Here is a 24,584-nt window from a genome sequence, read left to right on the forward strand (position 1 = left end):
CAGGCATTATGAGTTGATTCACTAATTCTACAACAGGTGGCACACCAGAAACATATGGCAGGTCATACGGTGGCCCTGTGGTGACCTTCTAAATCATTATCTCAGTTATTCTCCTTCTTACAAAAGATTTACTCAAACATAGTGTTCTTTCTAGAGCCCCCGAGAAGAAAACCATTCAGTTCCTTGGCTCACTAAAAGGCGCTTGTTCAGACTTGGGAAAGCATTAAATAGAATTAATCTCTGAAATCTTAGTGGTCCCCTTTCTCAGCCTGCGAGCAATGTGGTAAAAAGAATTGGTGCATGGTGGTATACAGCTTCCTAAAGGGCTGGTTGTCTGGGTGAGGGAAGGTAAAAGTAGTCAGATTGTTCCTGTCTTAGTATTTATAGCAGTGTCACTAGAACAGTTAAAAATAGCAAACAGACCAGTAGAAAGGTAGCTTCTGAACATTTTCTAAACGGACTGGGAAACTGTTCAAGGTAACCCCTTAGAGTTCACATAGCTCGGGAAAAGCCTTCAGTCCTGCCTTGTTTTTGTTGATACACAAAGTCTACAGGCATTTGCCATAAAGCCAACTTATCCATCTTCATTAATCTTTGGCCTAAATCTGTCTCATAGCCTGGCTTGTCCAGATCCTGAGATCACTTTAGTGCTCTTAAAACATTTCTTTTCAGGAAACAAAGAACAGTAACTGGAAATGTTCCCTTTTCAAAGAAATCCTTTGCAACCAGAACTGAAAACTATATGATAAGAAGGAATAACACTAAAAGCTCTGAAGTACTGGTAAAGCAAAAACTAGCCAAGTCTTTTTAATCTTAAATAGAGGCCTTTTCTAAGTACTCCATTCATTCAGCACTTAGACAAATTGTGAGGATGCTAGACCTGGATCCCTGATCTTTGAAAAAGTCAACAGTAGAGAAACTCAGAATTCCATAACTGGTACCACAGATGCTACTAGGAACTCTTCTTGAGACATAAGTCATCAGAAAATACCTGAGATGAGGTCCATAAAGAATGATCTGGCTGGGCACGGTGGCTCACGCCTATAATCCCAGCACTTTGGGAGGCCAAGGTGGGTGGATCGCCTGAGGTCAGGAGTTCGAGACTAGCCTGGCCAACATGGCAAAACTCCGTCTCTACTAAAAATACAAAAAAAAATTAGCCAGGTATGTTGGTACATGCCTGTAATCCCAGCTAATCGGGAGGCTGAGGCACGAGAATCACTTGAACCTGGGAGGCAGAGGTTGCAGTGAACCGAGATCACGCCACTCCACTCCAGCCTGGGCAACAGAGTAAGACTGTCTCAACAAACAAACAAACAAACAAACAACAAAAAAGAAAAGAATGATCTATTCTGACAGACAGGTTTCCTGCCTTTCCACCTGTGCTAACTCCTTTCTGAACCAAACCTTCTCTGTCATACAGTTTGCAGCAAGTGTTCAGTCTCTCTGAGTGAAAGCTCCTCATTGGAGCTTTCCCAGGACCCTTTTTCTGTCTATATGTGAAAAATAAAATTCTAACAAGAATACTCTCAGGCCTCAACATTTTATGAGATTATTAACTAGCATTTCAGTGAAATTATCAATTCTGGTTTTACACCATGACTGAAAATCTCAAGTACTTTACATAAAATTCATCAACAACCTGAGCCTAATTTACCATTCAGCCTGATAATTAATGAGCTGCAAATACTCATCTCCTGCCACACGTTAGCTGCTGCCTCAATCTTACATTTTAATTGGGCTTTCTTTCCTATCTCATTATTAAGTATTGACGAACTTTTAAAAGTTTTTTTTAAAAGAAAAGTTAAGAGACGGTGACAATTTTCTAAATAATGATGATGATAACAATGGCAGCAGAAGCTACAACAAGCAACAGCAGCTAACATTTACTGAAGGCCTTGGCTAAGGGCTTCACATACCCTGTCTCCTTTAATCCTCACATTCGTGAGACAGGGAGTGTCTCTATCATCCTCATTTTATGGAAGAAACTGGAGCTCTTGGAGGGAAAGTAATTTGCCCAAGATCAGACAGCTATTAAAAGATATAAGCAGGACTTGAATCCAAGTTTGTTGGATTACAAAACACAACACTTAATGACACTATCTTAAAGAGATGAAGTACCTCCATAGGTAAAACCATCACTATAGTAAAAAATGATTGAAACAAGGAAATATAAAACTACTTAAAGATTTTTAAAATTTTAAAAATTTACCAATATATACAAATAAAAATACTTAATATATTAAAATTTAATATAACATGTTAAATATAAACAAATGTAAAAATATGCTTAAACATATTTAAGCAATGAAACTTATTTTACTGAATTCCTCTATATAGCTTGGTTTTATGGTAAACACCAGACTTTCCCCAAATTTCTGTAGTGCCAGAAAGGGAATATCTTCAGTATAGAAAGTGGTTTGCATCTATCTGCTAGAGTAATAGTCTTTCACTGTTTTAGTTAATCTGAATGCCTGGTGTTATTGTATGTTACGAGAATGACAATATCATTATCCTAAATGGTTATCTGTTTTTGGAAATACTGATTCCAATGATACAACATGAAAACCACCTAAAAGCTGCTTTCCTTTCATTTTTCTGACACAGGCCATATTATCATCCTCACAGCATCAGTGACAGTTCCAGTTCCAAGTGTTTCCATGGCAACTGCTTTGGGAAGATGGAAACTAGTATCAGTGAGCAGTGACCTAATACTATAGCAATAACTCATCCATGTCATGGACTCTTTTTCCCTTATACACTTCCATTAATTTTAGCAAGATTTTTGCAAACTGATTTGGCTCACAACACTTTCCTAAAAGTGTTTTCTTTTTTTTAAACTAAGGTTTTAGCAACCACTTGGTCTAAAAGGATCTCATTATTCAAAATATAATCAAACTGACTTGTAAAGGCAAGGGCATATTTTCATGTAGTCAAAGATTTTTATTATTTGACTTGGAGCTGGTTCTCATATTCAACTGGATTTTATATTTATATTAAAAATTATTATTTTATAGAAACATCAAGACAAATATTTCATTTGCTGGATCGTAACAGCCCTGAATATATCAGATGTAATTCCTCCTTTGATCATGGAACTGATATAAATACGTCCATCTTCTGGATTAGAATATTCTGTTAAACTTGGTTCAAGATATTTAGATCCATTTTCCAATTGTTGACAAAATTTTTACCTTTCAATGAAACATTTATAAAAGGTATGCCTCTTATCATTCAACAAGGGTAATTTATAGCTGGACTACGGCAATTATTATTAAATAATAACATAAAATATCTACGACATATTTGGGTCAAGATTTTTCTATTAATCTGCTTTGCTTCTTCTCAATTGCTTCTAGTCTCTATTTTCTACATACATGATTTATCCTAATTTTCAAAACCTATATCCCCATTTTCTTAGAAGTCAGCATTATACCTTTCATTAAATCCATATCTATGACATACTGTCTCCAGTATAACCTTGATGCAAATGGAGCTACTGAGACTTATTAAATATTTTATAGAATGTGAGATAATAGATAAACTTGAAGCCTGGAAGGTTCGGTTCAAATTACCAAATTTTGAAAATAAGGAAAGTATTCACCATTCTTAAAAAGATAAGTACCGAAGGCATTTTATACATAGTTCCTAATTATTTCATAAACTCCAGTGGGAGCCTCAGAAAACTGGACTCGCAGGGAGAGACAATAAGATACAATAGCCCTTACCTCCTGGAGGTGGTTTGTTTTTGGAGGTAAGGATGACAAAGCCAAATCCTTCATTTTCTTTTCGTTGCAAGACAACATCATAGGGCTCCTGGGGTGCAGGCCTGGCTGGGACCTCTGTCCGGTTCAGGCGGGGAGATCCATTCTGTGTTGAAATGAAGGCCTGAGAGCTGTCGTCCTCAGGTTGTTTTTCTATAATAAACATGATCAGTTTTGATATTTCTGGAACATCATAATTTCTGGTGACTAAAGCGTTTTTATGCTAAGCCTCTCACAGAAAAATTCAGTTTCTAATAACATAAAGAATAGAAAAGCAGCCCCACATGTGAGCTTCGGGTATAATCTGAGTGCAGATATAAGCAACAGCAGTCCATCTGACTTCCCAAATCCTCAGAGTGGATTACTGAAAAATACATACACTCTCATGTTATCTCATTTTTTTTTTTCCCCAGATGGCGTCTTGCTCTGTCACCTAGCCTGGAGTGCAGTGGCGCGATCTCGGCTCACTGCAACCTCTGCTTCCTGGGTTCACGCCATTCTTCTGCCTCAGCCTCCTGAGTAGCTGGGATTACAGGTGCCCACCACCATGCCTGGCTAATTTTTGTATTTTTAGAAGAGATGCGGTTTCGCCATATTGGCCAGGCTGGTCTTGAACTCCTGACCTCATGATCTCATTTTAAAGGAAGCTTTTCAAAGTTTCTGTGAGATCTGATAGTAAAAAAATTCTTCCTAAAACTGTTTTAGTTCCATCAAGGTTTATAATATGGACCAATAATTTTAACGAAACACATAATGAGGAATGACACATGAACTTCCTTTTAAAATCAATTATAAATATAATTTAGTTCAGTGACTGATACTCATTGATGTCTGTCTTAGAGGTTAAAGCATCAGGGCAGAAATGCTGTCCCATTATAACAGTTTGCTACCTGTACAGGATTTGTCTTATATGATACGTTTTGCAACTGCAGTTTCCTGAGTGATGATATGAGTTCATCATTAGCAGTTCTCAGCCTTCCACCTCCCCAACCTCCACCCCGCAACTTGCTGGGACACATAACAAGCTGTCCACATGAACAGCAAACACTTCTGGGCATAGACAGGGTCATATGAAATTCCTGATAAATGGCCAATTAACCTACACCTTTTTCTGCTCTTCAAGGATGACATCAGAACTTGAGAATGACACAAAGTCCTAACTGATTTTTTAAAAAGGCCATATTTTTTGCCATAATTTGGTACAAACCATCGTTAATAATAACCACAACACACTGCGGTCATGTCCATATTTATAAGGTCTCTTTTTGGCTGAAAATTCACATGGTTTTAAGAATATGTTTTCTTTTTTTTTTTTCAAAATGCATAGTTAGAACGTATTAGCTAAAATGTCTCCAATAATACCAAACTACTATGAAACTTCTTCATGATTCTTTCCAGGGAAGAGCATAGGTTGTATAACATCACAATTTTACTGTAAGTAGTTACGTTTGGCCTCCAACACAACCAAATTGAGGCAGTACTGCATTACAATCTATATGCATTCTAAATGCCTGGTATTTACCAAAGGAGGCAGGCCTTTACTTTGAATGTTGCAATAAAAAATACGGTGCCTCATTTTTAAGAGTGATGTAAATATTCATCCAATTAACAACATTTATTAATGTCCACTTTGTATCAGACTGGCACTCTTTTAGGTGCTGAGCTTACGGCAGATAACTGAACAAATAAAAATTCATACCTTCATGAGGCTTATATTCTTGTGCTACAGAGTTGTATTTTTTTAATTTTAAAGTGGAAAGAATTCACTTATAAGAATTCCTATTTAATTATTCATAAAGCTACTGATGAGAAACTATAAGAGATATTCATATCCTAATGCTATGGTTTAAACCCTGATCTCTGAATTAAACTGCAAGTTTTAATCCAGGCCCTACCTCTTACCAGTTATTTGTTTCTCAGCCTTTCTCTGAGTAATCATAGAACTAGATAATGACCTCACAGTGTTGTGAAGATTAAATAAAATAATCCATGCATCTAGGACATAGTAAGCACTCAATAAATGTTAAATTATACTAAAACTTCTCAAGTAGAAACATCCTACTTTCCTTTAGTAGTTCAGATTTCACTGGGATCCAAAAATCTTTGTATATTCAGCTAGTGGGATATCTTGGTGTGACTCAATAATTGTGTATTTGTTATTAAAAAAACAAAACAAAACAAATTTAGGCTGGGCACAGTGGCTCATGCCTGTAATTCCAGCACTTTGAGAGGCTGAGACGGGTGGATCGCTTGAGGTCAAGAGTTTGAGACCAGCCTGGCCAATGTGGTGAAACCCCGTCTCTACTAAAAATACAAAAATTAGCCATGTGGTGATGTGTGCCTGTAATCCCAGCTACTCAGGAGGCTGAGGCAGGAGAATCGCTTGAACCCAGGAGGTGGAGGTTGCAGTGAGCTGAGCTCATACCACTGCACTCTAGCCCGGGTGACAGAGTGAGACTCTACCTCAACTCAACAAAACAAAACAAAACAAGACCGGATTTAAATCAATACTCCCACCTATAATACGTTTGCAAAATGCATCAATATATGAAAATAATCTTAATATAGAAGCCCAAAATTTATTTTTTTATAGTAGTATTATTTCTGAATCCTTTTATCTTTGCATAGCCTTCCACAGTGAGGCCCAGGATCAGACCAAATGGGTTATCTTAGATACTACTGAATGTAATAAAATAACCTGCAAAACTACACAGGAAGTAGACTAGTATCTTTGTTTCTTTTTTAACTTTTCAGAGCAGGAACAAGTTCACATACCTCCATAGAAGATCTTTCGTCTGACAGTTAGTAACACATGGCCATTTCGAGCAGCAGTTGTCATGAGGTCCAAGACTTGTTTGTGTGATTTCCCTTTAACAGGAATTCCATCAATGCACATTAGTTCATCAGCTGCACGGAGCCGACCATCTTTCTCAGCTGCTCCCAGGGGAATAATAGCCCCAATATATATCTGATAAGATAACAAAGTATAGTTTGGTCCACAGTGTAAAGTTTAGCTGAAGAGTTAAGGAATTCCTAACTTAGCATTGTGCAAACCAACAGATTTTTGCAGTTCAACTATGAAAACAGTCATATTTTAGAAAGGTATTATCTGAGAAAGTGCCCATTCTCCAAAATGGCACTTCAAATAACCACATTGTATTATGTAATCCCTTATAGATCCTCAGGGCTATGTACAAAGAAAATAGAAAATACAAAGTTGTTCGATAACTCAAAAAGCACCACCATTATCCCCATCATTACAATGAAACAAAACACTAAACTCAGAAAATATAAGTCTGCAGAGTAGCTATTAAAAGTCTGTTCAATGTCATCAGGCAAGATTTTCTATATACTGTTCACAGCAACTGGGATCATTCTCAACGGTACTCCCATCACATATGACTAACAGTACAAGTTCAATATACACAGCACAGAGACATTTCTTGTTTCTAAATCTCAACAGGAACAGAGTGGCCTGAAGCTTCACTTGCATCTAGGTGAACAAATCTGGTTCATTTTGCTGACCAGCATTAGAATCCTATAATTAGGCAATCCTGAATGTTTGGGCTAGTTTCAGAGCTGCTAAAATCTGACATTTAAGAGAAAAGAAAGGTTTCTTCTAAGTTGTTTGAGACAAATTCTTAAAATGTCTAAGTGAACATTATAAGTATCAACAAAATAGGAAGCAATAAAATAAAAATACAAATACCACCAAGAACAATTAAAGTATCTAGTATTTGTTTTACATAGGGCAACCTGCCTTAAGTTTTATGTGTTTCCAATGACTGTTGTAACTGTAACCAATATGACCAATTAGAACAAATTTATACTACATAAATCAAATGTTCTATTCAGAAATAAGAAGCCTGTAATTTTTAAAGATTATTGTTCTTCACCTAACTTCCAACCATATTTTTTGATATATAATATATTGATATTATATAAAATAAAATGCAAATATGTTCTTAAAAATTCTACAGAACACATTACTTCTTTGTTATTCAAACCAAGAGCAAAACTTAGAAACAAAACCCACTACATTTGTTCTCTAAAACAAGTTTATGTAACACTCATGTGTAAACAAAATCCTAGACTTCAAATGCTTTGCAAATATAACCCTTATGCCTCTGGACAAAAATATTAATTATTTTATATTCCTCTAGTTTCAAAGGTAACAGATGAAATGACATGCAAAGTACTGACCATGAAAATGCCAACCTATTAATAAGACGAGGTGAAACAATATGCACAGGCTCATGCCAATCATTTATGGAGCATCCAGAAGATAGAGTAATAGTGGGAAAGAGGACATGGGATTATAGGTTTCTTAGAGAAGGAAAATGTCTTACTTAGACTCTGTTTAATGAGGGCAAAGGAAAATATAAACTTAAAATGAGTTTTATGTAGTTATTCACACAGAGAAGTAAATAAATTAATCACTGTCTAATTTGCAGCTGACATATTCAGTTTTTACCCACAGTTTTTAGCCTCAGCTACACCACAATAACTGAGGGATTATGATACTAATAGAAATGCAGTTATTCTTCACATTAATGAAACTGTTAGAGAAAAAAAAACTTAAAACACAGCATAATCCACCAAATCATCACTCAAAACGTTTGAACAGGAAACAGCCATGTTCCAAAGAAGTGACACTTACAGACTGGTCAGGTCCATCTCCTCCTAGCACCCTGAAGCCAAACCCTGACTCTTGTTTTCGAAGAAAAACATCCAAATCTTTGGTGTTTGGTGCTAAGGAAAATCAGAAAATATAAATACTATGATTTATTTTAAAAGGATTAAAACAAAGTTCAATATTTAGTAGGATATTATAGAGTAACTCAATAAACTACAATCTCAGAACTTTTTAATATGGCAAATTTGCACAAGAGTGTAACACACACACAATTCAACTATAAATCCTTGTTTTGAGCTCTAAAGGAAACTGTATGAAGACTGTTTAGAAACATTTACTCTCACTTCCATATACTCAGTATTACACTGCCATTAACTTCTAATGCTGTCCAATCAATATAACAATGTTGAATTCAGAATGATCAAACTTGAGTTTGATATTTGACAGGTGCAAATGACCTAAGTTAACACTTGGGTAAGGCACATTAAATCCTGTACATTAAATCTGTACAGGCACGCCTGTACAGAGTGCCTGTAAAATACCTTATTCCTGCTCTCAAGCTAATACCTTTCTCTCAGAAAAGTATTCCATATGAACTACTTACCTAGCCTAGTTTTGCAAATGATAGCATTTTAAAGGAGAATAATTAAGAGCTAACATTTATTATTAGCCCCATTTTGTAGGTGCGAAAACTGAGGGTCTAGGTAAGTTGGCCATTGTCACCTAGCAAGTGGCGAAGCTAAGATTTAAATCCAGGTTGATTTCCAGGGTCTAATCTCCTAACCTATACTGTCCTACCCTCAAAGGGTAGGTTGTATTCCTTAGAATATTAAGCAGGAGGATTGCTTGAACCTGGGAGGCAGAGGTTGCAGTGAACTGAGATCGTGCCACTGCATTCCAGCCTCGGCAACAGAGCAAAGACTCCATCTCAAAAAAAAAAAAAAAAAAAAAAAAAAAGAATATTAAGTCACAAAAATCTATTTCATGACTAAAATTTTTTCTTTGGGAAAATATTAATGTTATTTATAGGTAAGAAGTATTTACTGTAAAGAGAGAAGAAAACATGTCAGGGAACTATATAAAAAGTGAGATTAGTAAATTCCTGATAATATTCTATAGAAGCAATATCTTTTGATATATACTTCCTATTAAAATTGTAGAACTTTAGAGATTAAAAGAGTCCACTTTGGGAGGCCGAGATGGGTGGATCACGAGGTCAGGAGTTTGAGACCAGCTTGACTAACATGGTGAAACCCTGTCTCTACTAAAAATGCAAAAATTAGCCAGGCATGGTGGCATATGCCTATAGTCCCAGCTACTCAGGAGGCTGAGGCAGGAGAATTGCTTGAACCTAGGAGGTAGAGGTTGCAGTGAGTTGAGATCGTGCCACTGCACTCCAGCTCTGGGTGACAGAGCAAGACTGTGTCTAGGGGGAAAAAAAAAAAAAGAGTCATCGGTTCAACTGACTTATTTTATGGACGAAGCCTGATGGGACTGCAGAGTTTATACCAGTATTAATAATGTATCAGGCTATGAATGGAAAGTATGAAGAAAGGGATTCTACATAGTTATGCTAATTTAAATTATTGCTTTGCTATGCATACAACTGGTTTTCATCTTTCTGAATATGGCTTGGGATTATTAAGACGTAGTTCTGCAACTAGTTAAATAAGCATTAAGTCAACTACACATATATTCCACTTGTACATATCTTTTCCAAGGTAGATTTACATCTATTTCTAAGAACAAATAAATTTTAAAAAATTATACCTATTTAAATCTGCAATTTTACTTTGGAAAAGATTTATCATTAGTAAGTGAATTAGTAGGAACATGCATGAATTTCTGCTTATGCAGTCTCTCTTTTTATCTCTCAGCTGGACTCCTTTAAGAAGTCAACTCTTTAGTTTCTTCTTCAAATTGCACACCCTTCCTCAAATTGCATACACCTCTGATTCATCCTTCATACTCCTGCCAGAGAAACCTTTCTAAAACATAAAACTATGCCTTCCTTATAGTTAAAGGCATTCTGTGGTTCTCTGTTATTTATATGACCAACTCCAGCTCCCTTGGAAGGGCATCATTGGCCTTCCTCAATCTGTTCCTGCTCTCCTCTGTGACTTTCCTTGCCAATTGCACCCAGTGAACGTGAACTACTTGCAGAACCCAAGTCATGCAAGGCCAGTGTGCACGTGCTATTCCTAATATCTTTCCCTTTTAGCTTCCTCATAGACACATTTTTATCCCTGATGACTTTAGTTAAAGCTTTGCTTCGAGTATGAAGCTTTTCCTGACACTTTCTACTGCCCCCGCTGATAAAACCGAATATTCCTTCTTTGGATCCTAATTTATCCATTTCATCTTTCTATCACTGTACCTGTTAGGCTTATTACATGTACTTATTTGTATACTATTTGATTACATATTTGTCTTTTTCCATTTAGTTCTAATAATATTTTTGGGTGCAGGTCCTATGTAACCTATTTATCTCTGTATTCTGGTTACCTAGTATGGCATCTGGTAGATAACTACCACTTAAAACATGATTTTGAAAAAAATGAATGTGTGAATGTTGAATATACATGGAAGAAGTCCAGAGTTCTATTAAAATGGTAATGAAGGAATAACTTTTCAATATGCTTCTGAAAGATGGGAAGGTCCTAGTCTAAAATAAATCCGAATTTATCTTGTTATATGCTCTCCTGAAATATTCCACAACTACTTACGTTTATCTTCATATAAAGTCTTAGATTTCAGGTAGACCTCAGAAGGATCCAATTTTGGGGATCCTGATCTGATAATGCTGGGTGGAAAAGGCATAGGCTGGGGAATAGGCTCATTTATGGCCTCCAAACTTCCTGAATTTTCCTTTTTATCTGTTTTCTGAAATGGAAAAGAGCCTTACTTAGTATTTTTAAAAAATCAGATGGTTGATTAATTCATAAAACTGATATCTGAAATGGATATGTCAACTGATTATAGTTGTATAGATGGCAGGATCAAAGACACAGCAGATTTACAGTTACAGGAATTCATTTTCATAGCAATGTGTATTTGGTTGAAACATATTTAACTTAAATTAGAAAAAAGTTTATAGTAATATCAACTGAAGAGCCTTAGTTAGTCCTATGATTAAACAATTTTGCCCTTTTCTCCACCACCAAGACACAAATTGACTTTGAGATGAAGATAAATAGAAATACAACACAAGGCAGCACTTCTAAGTAAAGTAAGAGGGAGATTCAGAGAATATCTTCATAAAATTCTTGGCACGGCCCACCTCCCATTCACTGAGTTTAATTTCTAAGGAAGATGTTTAAGATAATACTCTTTCTAAGAAAACAGAAGAGGTTAACTCTAATTTAGGTTATAAAGATGGCACTGTGAAAACTCTGCCTGGCCAATTCACATATATTAACAGAAAATGTACCATGCATGACAATTAGATAAGGGAAAGCATAGTAGCATATTTTGTTATTTTTCCTATTCAGATAGAACTTTCCCAAGATAACAGCCAAGCAAAATGACTTATTTAATAAAATGTTAACAATGAAATCCAATAAATGGCCTAAGAAATATGGTTTTGAGACCAGCTTGTTTTCCTGGATTATTGTTAGGAGAGGGAGATTATGGATGTTTGTGATCATTAACAATGACTAGAATGCAGGGGCACCAGTTTGTCAGGGAGTAATCAGGGTTCAGCCACTACAAAGTGTTGTGCTAGAGGGGACCCTTCAATCACCCAGACCCAATGAGAAGGCAGAGAAGCTAGCAGTAGTCTCCTACCCTTTCCCCACACATCTTAGCATTCTGTCAGAGACGGTTAAAGTTCATCAGACCCTTCCATCAATTATAAAGCATCACGGCCACTGCGGCTGCAGTGGCATCCATTATGAAATAGATATGGTAGCACAGGAGTTAAAAATGATTACTAGAGGAACAGAGAAATGTAGAATACAGTGCAATTTGAACTGAATGGACAAAAACAATTTCTGTTCACACTGGAACCAAGCAGTATAAGCAGTCAATGAAAAGGGCAGAAGCTGGCTGGGCGCAGTGGCTCATGCCTGTAATCCCAGCACTTTGGGAGGCCGAGGTGGGCAGATCACCTGAGGTCAGGAATTTGACACCAGCCTAGTCAATGTAGTGAAACTCCATCTCTACCAAAAATATAAAAATTAGCTGTGTGTGGTGGCGTGCACCTGTAATTCCAGCTACTGGGAGGCTAAGGCACAAGAATTGCTTGAACCTAGGCGGCAGAGGCTGCAGTGAGCCAAAATCACACCACTGCATTCCAGCCTGGGTAATGGAGTGAGACTTTGTCTCAAAAAAAAAAAAAAAAAAAAAAAAGGCCAAAAGCTGAGTGATTCTTTTTAATCCATAAAACAGCAAATTTGCAGAGGATTCCTACTTGGTGGGCTAGAAAGAACTAATTCATTTAATATAACCGTCTATAGTTTATGGTTATGGAAGGCCATCTTTCGATTTTGAGATAAAAGATTCCAAACCAGCAAACTAGAACTAAATTACAATTTTAAATAAAATTGTCTTTATATCCAAAACATTGTGGATACTTAAATAGCTACAAATGTGCACCTCGTAGAGTTTCTTCCACAATAGCAGTATTTGATGCACTCCTTTTTAAAGTTCTTATTCTCTGCACAGGTCGTTAAACAGGCTACGTGATTATTTAGAAGAATGCCAAAGAAGACACTGTTTCAGGTCTTTCACTTTGACAACAAGCAAATTTAGCACAGAAGGCCACAATTACTCTAGAAAGTCTTGTTTAGTCAGCTGGACGTGGTAGTTCACGCCTGTTTTCCCAGCACTTTGGGAGGCCGAGGTGGGCAGATCATGAGGTCAAGAGATCGAGACCATCCTAGCCAACATGGTGAAACCCTGTCTCTACTAAAAATACAAAAAAATTAGCTGGGTGTGGTGGTGCACACCTGTAGTCCCAGCTACTTGGGAGGCTGAGGCAGGAGAATCGCTTGAACCCGGGAGGCAGAGGTTGCAGTGAGCCGAGATAGCTCCATTGCACTCCAGCCTGGGTGACAGAGCAAGACTCTGTCTCAAAAAATAAATAAATAAATAAATAATAAATAATAAAAAAAGAAGCTTAATTTAGTCTTAAAAGTAAGAAGATTATCTAAAGGTGCATGCATATTTATAGTCCCCACAAAATTATGTGAACTAGTACATCTTCTCTTCGGGCAGAGGCAAGACGATGCAATAGTTTATCATCTGTCTTAACATTTAGGTCCTTCCTACCTTGTTTCTCTGAAACACAAAAGTAAAAAGACCTCTAGGTTGGTTCTTTAATGTGTTCACATTTTATAACTTAGAGAACAGGATTATTGGTACAATAGGCCTTTAGTAGTCCTCCAGTTGCAATACTTAACGAGTGGAGCACATCTCCTCACTAGGGGGATTTTTCAAACACTTCCCTAGTTTCTAATATATACAAGCCAAGGGCAGCATGCCTCCTAACTTCTCCCAGTCGATAATCACCCCCACAGTGAGCTCCTCTTACAGAGGGGAATGTGGCATCTCTCTCAGTGTGTTGGGGAAAAGATTTGAGCACCAGTATATACTCACCATTTTGGCAGTTTTGGTTGGTGAAGGAGGACCTTAAAAAAAAATGAGCCAAAGTTTAAAACCAGAGGATGCATTCCCAGATCACAAATACTGCTAATGTTTATGATAAAACTAGCTTCAATTTTTAGTAGGCTAGTAAATTCTGTGTCTAACCTCCTATGTACCAAGCATTATACATATATTATCTCATTTCATTTTTATAACATCTGAAGGCACAAATGTTATGACCATTTTACAGAGAAGGTAAACTAAGATTCTTTCCTATACCAAAGAACCAGTAAGTGGCAAGGCAGGAAACTGACATCAAACCTGTGTGACATTGAACTTTGGTGTCTTTGTTATACTTGTTGAAGCCCTGGATTACTCTCAAGCACTCACAAAGAGATTTCTACCTTACTCGGAGCACATTCCACCATCACTCAGAGAAGAAACCCATATGAATCAAAGAAACGAGAATAAGAAAAAGCTCCCAAAGAAGCTGAAGTGCTCATTTGCCTCAATAGTGAAAAGTAAAATCCAGAGAGATAAAAGAGTAAGTGGCTACATTTTATTCTTTAAGATACTAGTCACTTATAAGTATGGATTTAAGAAAGCATATTAAAATTAAACTTTGTGATTATGCCTTGGAACTGAATTTGTAAATGTCTGGGAGGAGTTCATGTCAGCTGATGACCTTGGAAAATAAAAATTATATTTCTCTCACATAAGCACTTTGCGGTTTAATTAACATTTACAGGCAGATACTAGAGCTTAAGATAAAAACTTTATGAGCACACGCTATCATGATTGCCTCTGCAGAACAGATTAACACACCATCCAACATTTTACTTATCCACAGAGATGCTAGCTCTTTCAAAACATCTTTGGTGTATTACAGAGGTCCAGATGACGCACCACTGGTTGAAAGAGTCAATTTCTATTACTGTCATCAACAGAGAAATGAAATTAAGATGATGTATTTCATTTGAAGTATCACAATGCTGTGACTCTCTCTAATCATTAAGGCCATGAATCAGATTTTCAAAAGAATACAGAGGGAAATAAACCCATAATAGACGTGAATGAAATCACTAATAACTTTAAAAACTGCTGAAAAAGATACTGCTTATGGAAACAATTAGACAGAACCTTAAGGAAAATGCGCACTAATTACTAGTTAAGCCTACTGGGAAAGCACATTCTAAACTGTAAGGAAAGACAATCAGTAGATATAAATGCTTGAATATTGAAACTTTTTCTATGTTGTGCTTTTACTTACCTCCTCTTAAGATAAGCAATGGTACATCGGCACCTACTGGAAACTGCTTTAGCACCTCTACCACTTGGAGATGTGTTAAATTCTGCACATTTTGATGGTAAATTTCCTTAATTATATCTCCTTTCTGAAGGCCTTGACACCACTGACTATCCAGTATCATTTTCACCTTCTGTCCAGTAGGGCTGTCAGCAATTGCAAACCCAAACCCTTTAGGGCCCTTAATCAAAGGGATAGTCACTAATTCAGGCTGGGAGCTGCCTGACGATGCCATGGATACTCTCTGCTCACTTGTATCTGATGGTCCATTGAGACCATCACCAGTCAAAGTGTGTCCCGATTTTCCATTCTGCTCCAGAACCATTGCTCCTGGCTTAAAATCCTGAGGATTCATGCAAGTCTCTGCCTTGGTTAATGACTGTCCATTGATGACAGGGGTAGCAGCAACAATGTCCACAACAGGATCTTCACTGTCATCAGGAAGTGGATAACCACGACATAAAGTGAGGTTTACATACTGATTGACAGGTACCAGTTGAAACATCTGGACAACATCTGCATGAGTGTGACCGAGGACACAGTTGCCATTGATGTCTACAATAACATCACCTGGAAAAACATAATCATGTTAAAAATATTAAAATCAACAAATAAGTTAATTTTTTGCTAGAGGGGCAAAAATAACTACAATTTAGCCACTAAATTTGAATTTTGGAAACCTCTGTTAACTGCTGAAAGATAGATTTCTAACACAGACATTCTCCCTTTTCTAACTCCTCTCTAAAAAGTATGTATAAATGTCTAAAATCCTACTTATTTCAGTAGCAAAGAATTTTCACTTCAAGCTCAAGTGAATCATTAAAAAAAAAAAAGCCCTGATAATTTATATTATCATTGTTAGTATACCCTCTGAGTCATATCTAAGTAGCCATGCAAAGCTAGGCACATTGTAGTAGGTATTTAGTACAGGAGCAAATAACTCCACTGACTACTTGTACAAACTGTATTATATTTTTTGAATAAATTAATTTTATTTATATATGTGTATGTATGTATATATACATACACTGAAAAAGACGCTGTCCTTAACCAAACTCTAGACAGGTTCCTCTGAGATCTTTTTTCAGTAGGCCTCATCCTTGGCATGTCCTCCAGAGCCCAGCTTTAGCAAGAATCCTGCTAAGTTGGTTTAGCCAGAATCACCCACTCTTGATATATGATCTAAGTCCTCATTCCCCCACCATTCTCCAGGTGATTATCTGATCACCTCAGCCTGTATTCAGCAAGAATCCTGTCAAGTCCCTATAGCCAGAAATTCTCCTCCACCCCTTATATATATATATTTTATATATATATCATATATAATCATATATATTTAAATATATATTTATATATGTCATATATATAATCATATATATTTAAATATATATATTTAAATTTTACTTTAAGTTCCAGGATACAAGTTTAGAATATGTAGATATGTTACATAGGTATACGTGTGCCATGGTGGTTTGCTGCACCTATCAACCCATCATCTAGGTTTTAAGCCCCACATGCATTAGCTATTTGTCCTAATGCTCTCCCTCTCCTCGTCCCCCAACCCCTGACTGTTTGTTGTTCACAGCCCCGTGTCCATGTGTTCTCATTGTTCAACTCCCACTTATGAGAACATGCAGCGTTTGGTTTTCCATTCCTGTGTTAGTTTACTGAGGATGATGGCTTCCAGCTTCATCCATGGCCCTGCAAAGGACATGATCTCATTCCTTTTTATGGCTGCATAGTATTCCATAGTGTATATATACCACATTTTCCTTATTCATTCTATCATTGATGGGCATTTGGGTTGGTTCCTGTCTTTGCTATTGTAAATAGTGCTGCCATAAACATAGGTGTGCATGTATCTTTATAGTAGAATGATTTATATTCCTTTGGGTATATATCCAGTAATGGGGTTGCTGGGTCAAATGGTATTTCTGGTTCTAGATCCTTAAGGAATTGCTACACTGTCTTCCACATTAATTGAACTAATTTACACTCCCACCAACAGTGTAAAAGCGTTCCTGTTTCTCCACAGCCTTGCCAACATCTATTGTTTCTTGACTTTTTAATAATCACCATTCTGACTGGCATGAGATGATATCTCACTGTGGTTTCGATTTGCATTTCTTTAATAATCAGTGATGTTGAGCTTTTTTAAATATGTTAGCCGCATAAATGTCTTTTTTTGAGAAGTATCTGTTCATATCCTTTGTCCACTTTTTGACGGGGTCAGTCTATCTTTAAATACCACCTTATTTCTTGAGTTTAAGAAGCCATTGGCTGGGCGTGGTGGCTCAGGCCAGGTGCAGTGGCTCACACCTGTAATCCCAGCACTTTGGGAGGCCAAGGCGAGTGGATCACCTGAGGTCAGGAATTCAACACCAGCCTGGCTAACATGGCGAAACCCCATCTCTACTAAAATATAAAAAAATTAGGCCAGACGCAGTGGCTCATGCCTGTAATCCCCGCACTTTGGGAGGCTGAGGCAGGTGGATCACCCGAAGTCAGGAGTTCAAGACCAGCCTGGCCAACATGATGAAACCCTGTCTCTACTAAAAATACAAAAAATTAGCTGGGTGTGGTGGTATGCACTATAATCCCAGCTACTCAGGTGGCTGAGGCAGGTGAATTGCTTGAACCCGGGAGGCAGAGGTTGCAGTGAGCCGAGATCGCACCACTGCACTCCAGCCTGGGCAACAAGAGTAAAACTCCACCTCAAAGAAAAAAAAAAAAAAAAAAAAATTAGCCAGGCGTGGTGGCATGCACCTGTAATCCCAGCTACTTGGGAAGCTGAGGCAGGAGAATCACTTGAACTCAGGAGGCGGAGGTTGCAATGAGCCGAGATTCCGCCATCGCACTCCAGCCTGGACGACAAGAGTGAGACTTGGTCTCAAAAAAAGAGAAAAAAAAAAAAACTAAACAAAACAAAAGCCATTGCTAACAATATACTTTAAAAATTCATTCTAGTTTGAGAAATACTGAACTGAAGATTAGAATGATGTTAATTTATAAATGTATTTTCTTGTAGTATCCTTCTTTTTGCAGCAATTTTGAATTTGATGTATAAATCAGATTTCAAAAGGTGAAACAAGCAACAAAAAATTCAACAGAAGCAAACAATGCATTATTGAAGACACTGAAAAGTCAGCTTAATAAATCCCTCTAAAAGTTTGTTTTTGCTTTCCTGATTTGACATTAGTAAGACTATTTTGGTTGTAGAATCATTACCAGCTGACAGTCATCAGTTGGGTATTTTTTAATACAGCCTTGACTTAAAATTTGGCCCCTGTTGTCTCATCAATTTGCTTTTATTTGAATATGATTATTTAAAAGGTTATTGCCAAACAAAGGTGCTTTAATTTGTTCTGACGGCTTTTAAAAAACTCAGTCTGGTATTAAAGCTCCCAGAATTTTCATGGAAATATTGTATTGCCATGCAAATTAGATAAGCATATTAGGCAAATATGAAACTATATTTTGAAATCCTGGCAGCATACACAATAGCTAAGACATGTGTTTCATGGATAAAATGTTGAAAAGGTCAAAACTGAAAACAAAAGAACCTTACTATTAATTTTAATCTCTAAAGTTTGTTAACTTTATAAAGTAATAAAGTAGAAAAAATAATAATTTTCTTTACAAGTATAACTTTTGATTATTTTAAGTTTTCTTGTTTTAAGTTTTTGTTACCTCAATGGGAAAGCATAATATGAGAGATCAAAAAATACTATGACAATTCAACCATCCGAATGTTGGTCCGTATTTTCATGGTATGTGAAATAACAGAGGATTAGAAAAGTCTAGCAAACACTGCAAAAAGCAACCTCAGTATTAATACTAAAATCTTTCTGGAAAACAATGCTTAAACTCCCCCTGCAATCAGAAACTAGTCTTCAACCTTCTCCAAGTTTACTGAACCACAAACACTGCCAGCCATATTAAAATACCCAGCAATTACCAAGTAAAGGCTTTAGGAAACTACAGAAAAGACAAGTTTACACTACTTTGTAAAAATGGTAATGTTATGTCTACAATTCTTAACATAGAAGTTCAATTTAATAACCAGTAAGATTAAGGAAGCAAATAAACTTGGGAAAAACAGCAAGATTTAACAATTTGATACCATGATAAACACCACATAGGACCTTTTTTCAAATAAGATTATAGATAAATGTTTGCTCCAAAAGTATCCTTTATAATTCAAGAAAATCAAACAAATAGTTTTCTGAGATGATTAATAAATCTTTAGTTTTATACAGCAAAAGGACTATCTCAAAGTTATATAAAATATTTCAAAATATTAATAAATTTAATGTTTTCTCCAACAGCTTTCATCGGTTTGTAAAATGGCCCACCATCAAAGATAATATGCATTTAGTTTAGAGAATAGATGGTGACGTAGGGCAGAGCAAAGTGGCGGGACAGAAGCCTACACTACTCATCCCCCTACCTCCACAGAAACACCAAATTTTAACAACTAACTACACACTAAAAGTACCATTACAAGAGACAAAAAGCAGGTGAGCAATCATAGTGCCTGGTTTGGACTTCATATCACTGAAAGAGCCACTGAAGAAGATAGGAAAGGCAGTCTGGAATTGCCAGTGCTACCCCTCCCCTATCCTCCCTGCAGTGGTGGTGAGAATCTGCATGCTTGGGAGAGGGTGAGCACAGCGATTGTCAGGATTTGCATTGAACTCAGTGCTCCCCTGTCACAAGGGAAAGCAGAACCAGGCTGTACTCAGCTGATATATGCCAACAAAGGGAGCATTTGGGTCGGCCCTAGCCATAGGGGAATTGCCCATCCCAGTGGTTGGAAACTGAGTTCCAGCAAGCCTCACCACTGGGGGCTGGAGTGCTCTGGGGCCCTCAGTGAAATGAGGGGCAGTCTAGGCCACAAGGATTGCAATTTCTAGACAAGTCCTAGTGCTGGGCTGGGATCAGAGACACCTGACTGCAACCTATGAGATACCAGCCAGGGCAGCTAAGGGAGTGCTTATGCCACCTCTCCCTTAGCTCCCAGCAGCAGCCACCTGGTGTGGAGAAATCTATGTGCTTGTGAGAGGGACAGCACAGTGGCTGACGGACTTTTCATTGAACTCAGTGCTGCCCTGTCACAGTAGAGACCTGGCAGGTTTCATCACCTGCCTGCTCAAGAGCCCCTGGGCCCTGAATAACCAATAGCAATACCCAGGTAATAAATACACCACGGATACTGGGCTCTGAGACATGATGGCTTTAGGCATGACCCAGCATATTCCCTGCTGTGGTAACTATGGTGAAAGACTGCTGCTTGAGAAAAGTAGGGGGAAAGGTGAAGGTGACTCTGTCTTGCAGCTTAGATACCAGCTCAGCCACAGTACGGTAGCTCTTGGGGTCCCTGGGTCCAGGCCTAGGCTCTTGGTCAGCATTTCTGGACCTTGCCTGGATCAGAGGACAGCCCACTGTCCTGCAGGGTGAGTCCCAGGCCTGACAGCATTCATCACAAGCTGACTGAAGAGCCCTTGTGCTTTAGGTGAGCATTAGCAGTGGCCTGGCAACACCCCCACACACTCACATGGGCCAGTGTTGGTGGCCACAGGGAGAGGTTCCTCTGTCTGTGGAAGATGAAGAATGCGAAGAATTCTGTCTATCTTGTGGTTTGAATGCCAGCTTAGCCAGAGTAGAATAGAATACCAGGTAAATTTCTAAGGTTTTTTACTTCAATCCCTGGCTCCCAGACAATATCTCTGAATCCATCCGGGGCTTGGGGAAACTCACCATCCTGAAGAGAGGGACACGAACCTAGCTCACTTTGCCACCTGCTGGTCATAGGGCTTCAGGGCCCTAAGTTAATTTAAGTGGCAGCCAGGCAGTGGTTACAGCTGGCTGTGGGCAAGATCCAGTGCTGTGCTGGTTTCATGTCTCACCCAGCACAGTCCCAGTGGTGGTGGCCACAGGGATGTTTATGTTCCCCAACCCCTAGTTCCAAGAGGCTCAGCACAGAGAGAGAGAAAGAGAGAGACAGAGAGTGAGGGAGAGAGAGGGAGAGGGAGAGGGAGAGAGAGAGAGAGAGAGAGAGAGAGAGAGACTGACTTTGTTTGTTTGGAAGAATGTAAGGGAAAAGAACAAGAGTCTCTGCCTATTAATCCAGATAATTCTTCTGAATCATATCCAAGAATACCAAGGTGGTACTTATTGTTATTGGGTTTAGGACCTAGGTCCCTTCAAATACCTGGAAAGCCTTCCCAACAACGATGGGCATAAAGAAGCCCAGCCTGCAAAGACTACAATAAATGCCTAACTCTTCAATGCCCAGACAGCAACAGACATCTACAAGGACCAAGACCATCCAGGAAAACATGACCTCACCAAATGAACTAAATAAGGCACTAGGGACCAATCCTGGAGAAACAGAGATATGTGACCTTTCAGATAGAAAATTAAAAATAGTTATTTTGAGAAAACAACAACAACAAAAAATCAAGATAACAGAGAGAAGAAATGCAGAATCCTGTCACATAAATTTAACAGACTGAAATAATTAAAAAGAATCAAACAGAAATCTAGAGTTGAAAAATACAACTGACATGCTAAACAATGCATCAGAGTCTCTTAACAGCAGAATCGATCAAGCAGAAGAAAGAATTAGTGAGCTTGAAGACAGCCTATTCGAAAATACACAGTCAGAGGAGACAAAAAAAACCAGAATAAAGAACAATGAAGCACACCTACAGTATCTAGAAAACAGCCTCAAAAGGGCAATTCTAAGAGTTATTGGCCCAAAAGAGGAGGTACAGAAAAAATGAGGTAAAAAGTTTATTCAAAGGGATAGTATCAGAGAACTTCCCAAACCTAGAGAAAGATACCAATATTCAAGCACATGAAGGTTACAGAGCAACAAGCAGATTTAACCCAAAGGAGACTACCTCAAGGCATTTAAAAATCAAACTCCCAAAGGTCAAAGATAAACAAAGGATCCTAAGAGCAGCAAGAGAAAACAAACAAGTAACATACAAAGGAGCTCCAATATGTCTAAGAGCAGACTTTCCAGTGGAAACCTTACAGGGCAGGAGAGAGTGGCATGACATATTTAAAGTGCTTAGGGAAAAAACCTTTTACTCTATAATAGTATATCTGGCAAAAATATCCTTTAAGCATGAAGGAGAAATAAAGACCTTCCAGACAACAAAAGCTAAGGGATTTCATGAACACTAGATCTGTCCTACAAGAAATGCTAAAGGGGATTCTTCAATGTGAAAGAAAAGGACATTAATGAGCAATAAGAAATCATCTGAAGGTACAAAACTCACTGGTAATAGCACACAGAAAAACACAGAATATTAAACTGTAACTGTGGTGTGTAAAATACTCTTAAGTAGAAAGACTAAACAATGAACCAATCAAAATAATAACTAGAACAAATCTTCAAGACAAAGACAGTACAATAAGACATAGAGAGAAACAACAAAAAATTTAAAAGGAAGGGATGAAGTTAAATTGTACAATTTTTATTCTTTTCTTTTTGCGTGTTTGCTTCTTGGTTTATACAATCAGTGTTAATTTGTCATCAGTTTATAATTATGAGTTATAATATAGTATTTTCAAGCCTCCTGGTAAACTCAAATAAAAAAATACAATGGATACACAAGAAAATAAAAAGCAAGAAATTAAATCATACCAGAGATAAAATCACCTTCACTAAAAGGAAGACAGGAAGGAAGGAAAGAAGAAAGAGACGATCACAAAACAATCAGAAAACAAATAACAAAATGGCAGGAGTAAGTCTTTACTGATGGTTAATAACACTCAATCCATATGGACTAAACTCTCCAATCAAAAGACATAAGAGAGGATGAGTGAATAAAAAAAGCAAGACCTGATGATCTATTGCCTAGAAGAAACATATGTCACCTGTAAAGGTACACACAGAATGGAAATAAAGGACTGGAAAAAGACATTCCACGCCAGTGAAAACCAAAAAACAGTAGCAGTAGCTACATTTATATCAGACAAAATAGATTATAAGACAAAAACTGCAAGAAGAGACAAAAAGGTCATTATATAATAATAAAGGGGTCAATTCAGCAAGAGGATATAACAATTATAAATGTATATGCATCCAACACTGGAGTACCCAGATACATAAAGCAAGTGTTATTTGCTTTACTAGAGCTAAAGAGAGAGGTATTTTATCATATATTACAATTATATATTTTATATATATAATTATTATATAATATATGATATATATTATTAGAGCTAAGGAGAGAGAAATAGACCTCAATACAATAATAGCAGGAGACTTCAACATCCCACTTTCAGCATTAGATCTTCCAGACAGAAAATCAACAAGGAAACATCAGACCTAATCTGCACTATAGACTAAATGGACCTAATAGATATTTATAGAACATTTCATCCAATGGCTGCAGAATATATATTCTCCTCAGCACAGCATCATTCAAGGATAGACCATATGTTAGGTTACAGAACAAGTCTTAAAACATTCCAAAAAATTAAAATTATATCAAGTATCTTCTTGACTGCTATGGAATAAAATCAGAAATTAATAACAAGGGGAATTTTGGAAACTATACAAACACGTGGAAATTAAACAATAGGTTCCTGAATGACCAGTGAGTCAATAAAGGAATTAAGAAGGAAATTGGAAAAATTTCTTGAAACAAATAATAATGGAAACAAAACACACCAAAACCTATGGGATACAGGAAAAGCAGTACTAAGAGGGAAATTTATAGCTGTAAGTGCCTATATATATAAAAAAAGAAAAACTTCAAATAAATAACCTAATGATGCATCTTAAAGAACTAGAAAAGAGCAAATTAAACTCTAGATTAATAGAAGAAAAGCAGAAAGAGTAGAAATAAAATGAATTTGAAATGAAGAAAACAACACAAAAGATCAATGGAACAAAAAGTTGGTTTTTTGAAAAGATACAATTAACAAACCTTAAAAAAAGAGAGAAGATCCAAGTAAATAAAATCAGAGATGAAACAGGAGACATTACAACTGATACTGCAGAAATTCAAAGGATTGTTAGAGACTATTAGGAGCAACTATATGCCAACAAATTGGAAAACCTAGAATAAATGGATAAATTCCTAGACACACACAACTTACCAAGATCAAACCACAAAGAAATCTAAAACCTGAACAGACCAATGACAAGCAACAAGATTGAAGCCATAATAGTCTCCCAGTAAAGAAAAGCCCAGGATCTGATGGCTTTACTGCTGAATTCTACCAAGCATTTAAAGAAGGAGTAATACAATTCCTACTCAAACTATTC

The 24,584-nt window shown here is 37.2% G+C and overlaps 1 protein-coding gene across 4 annotated transcripts in view; it reads right to left on the bottom strand.

The window, feature by feature from the left end:
- MAGI3 (membrane associated guanylate kinase, WW and PDZ domain containing 3) overlaps positions 1-24,584 on the bottom strand; it is a 272,676-nt gene that overhangs the window by 27,840 nt on the left and 220,252 nt on the right. For all 4 annotated transcript variants that reach the window (XM_032154954.2, XM_032154953.2, XM_032154951.2 and 1 more), the window contains exons 10-15: positions 15,257-15,862; positions 13,999-14,030; positions 11,127-11,283; positions 8,425-8,516; positions 6,540-6,732; positions 3,729-3,917 (exon numbers count right to left, since the gene is read on the bottom strand). In XM_032154954.2, coding sequence (XP_032010845.1) covers positions 3,729-3,917; positions 6,540-6,732; positions 8,425-8,516; positions 11,127-11,283; positions 13,999-14,030; positions 15,257-15,862 — 1,269 coding nt within the window. The remainder of the gene's footprint in view (positions 1-3,728; positions 3,918-6,539; positions 6,733-8,424; positions 8,517-11,126; positions 11,284-13,998; positions 14,031-15,256; positions 15,863-24,584) is intronic.

Source organism: Hylobates moloch, unplaced genomic scaffold (genome assembly GCF_009828535.3).
Source record: "Hylobates moloch isolate HMO894 unplaced genomic scaffold, HMol_V3 SCAFFOLD_5, whole genome shotgun sequence".
Taxonomy (NCBI): Eukaryota; Metazoa; Chordata; class Mammalia; order Primates; family Hylobatidae; genus Hylobates; species Hylobates moloch.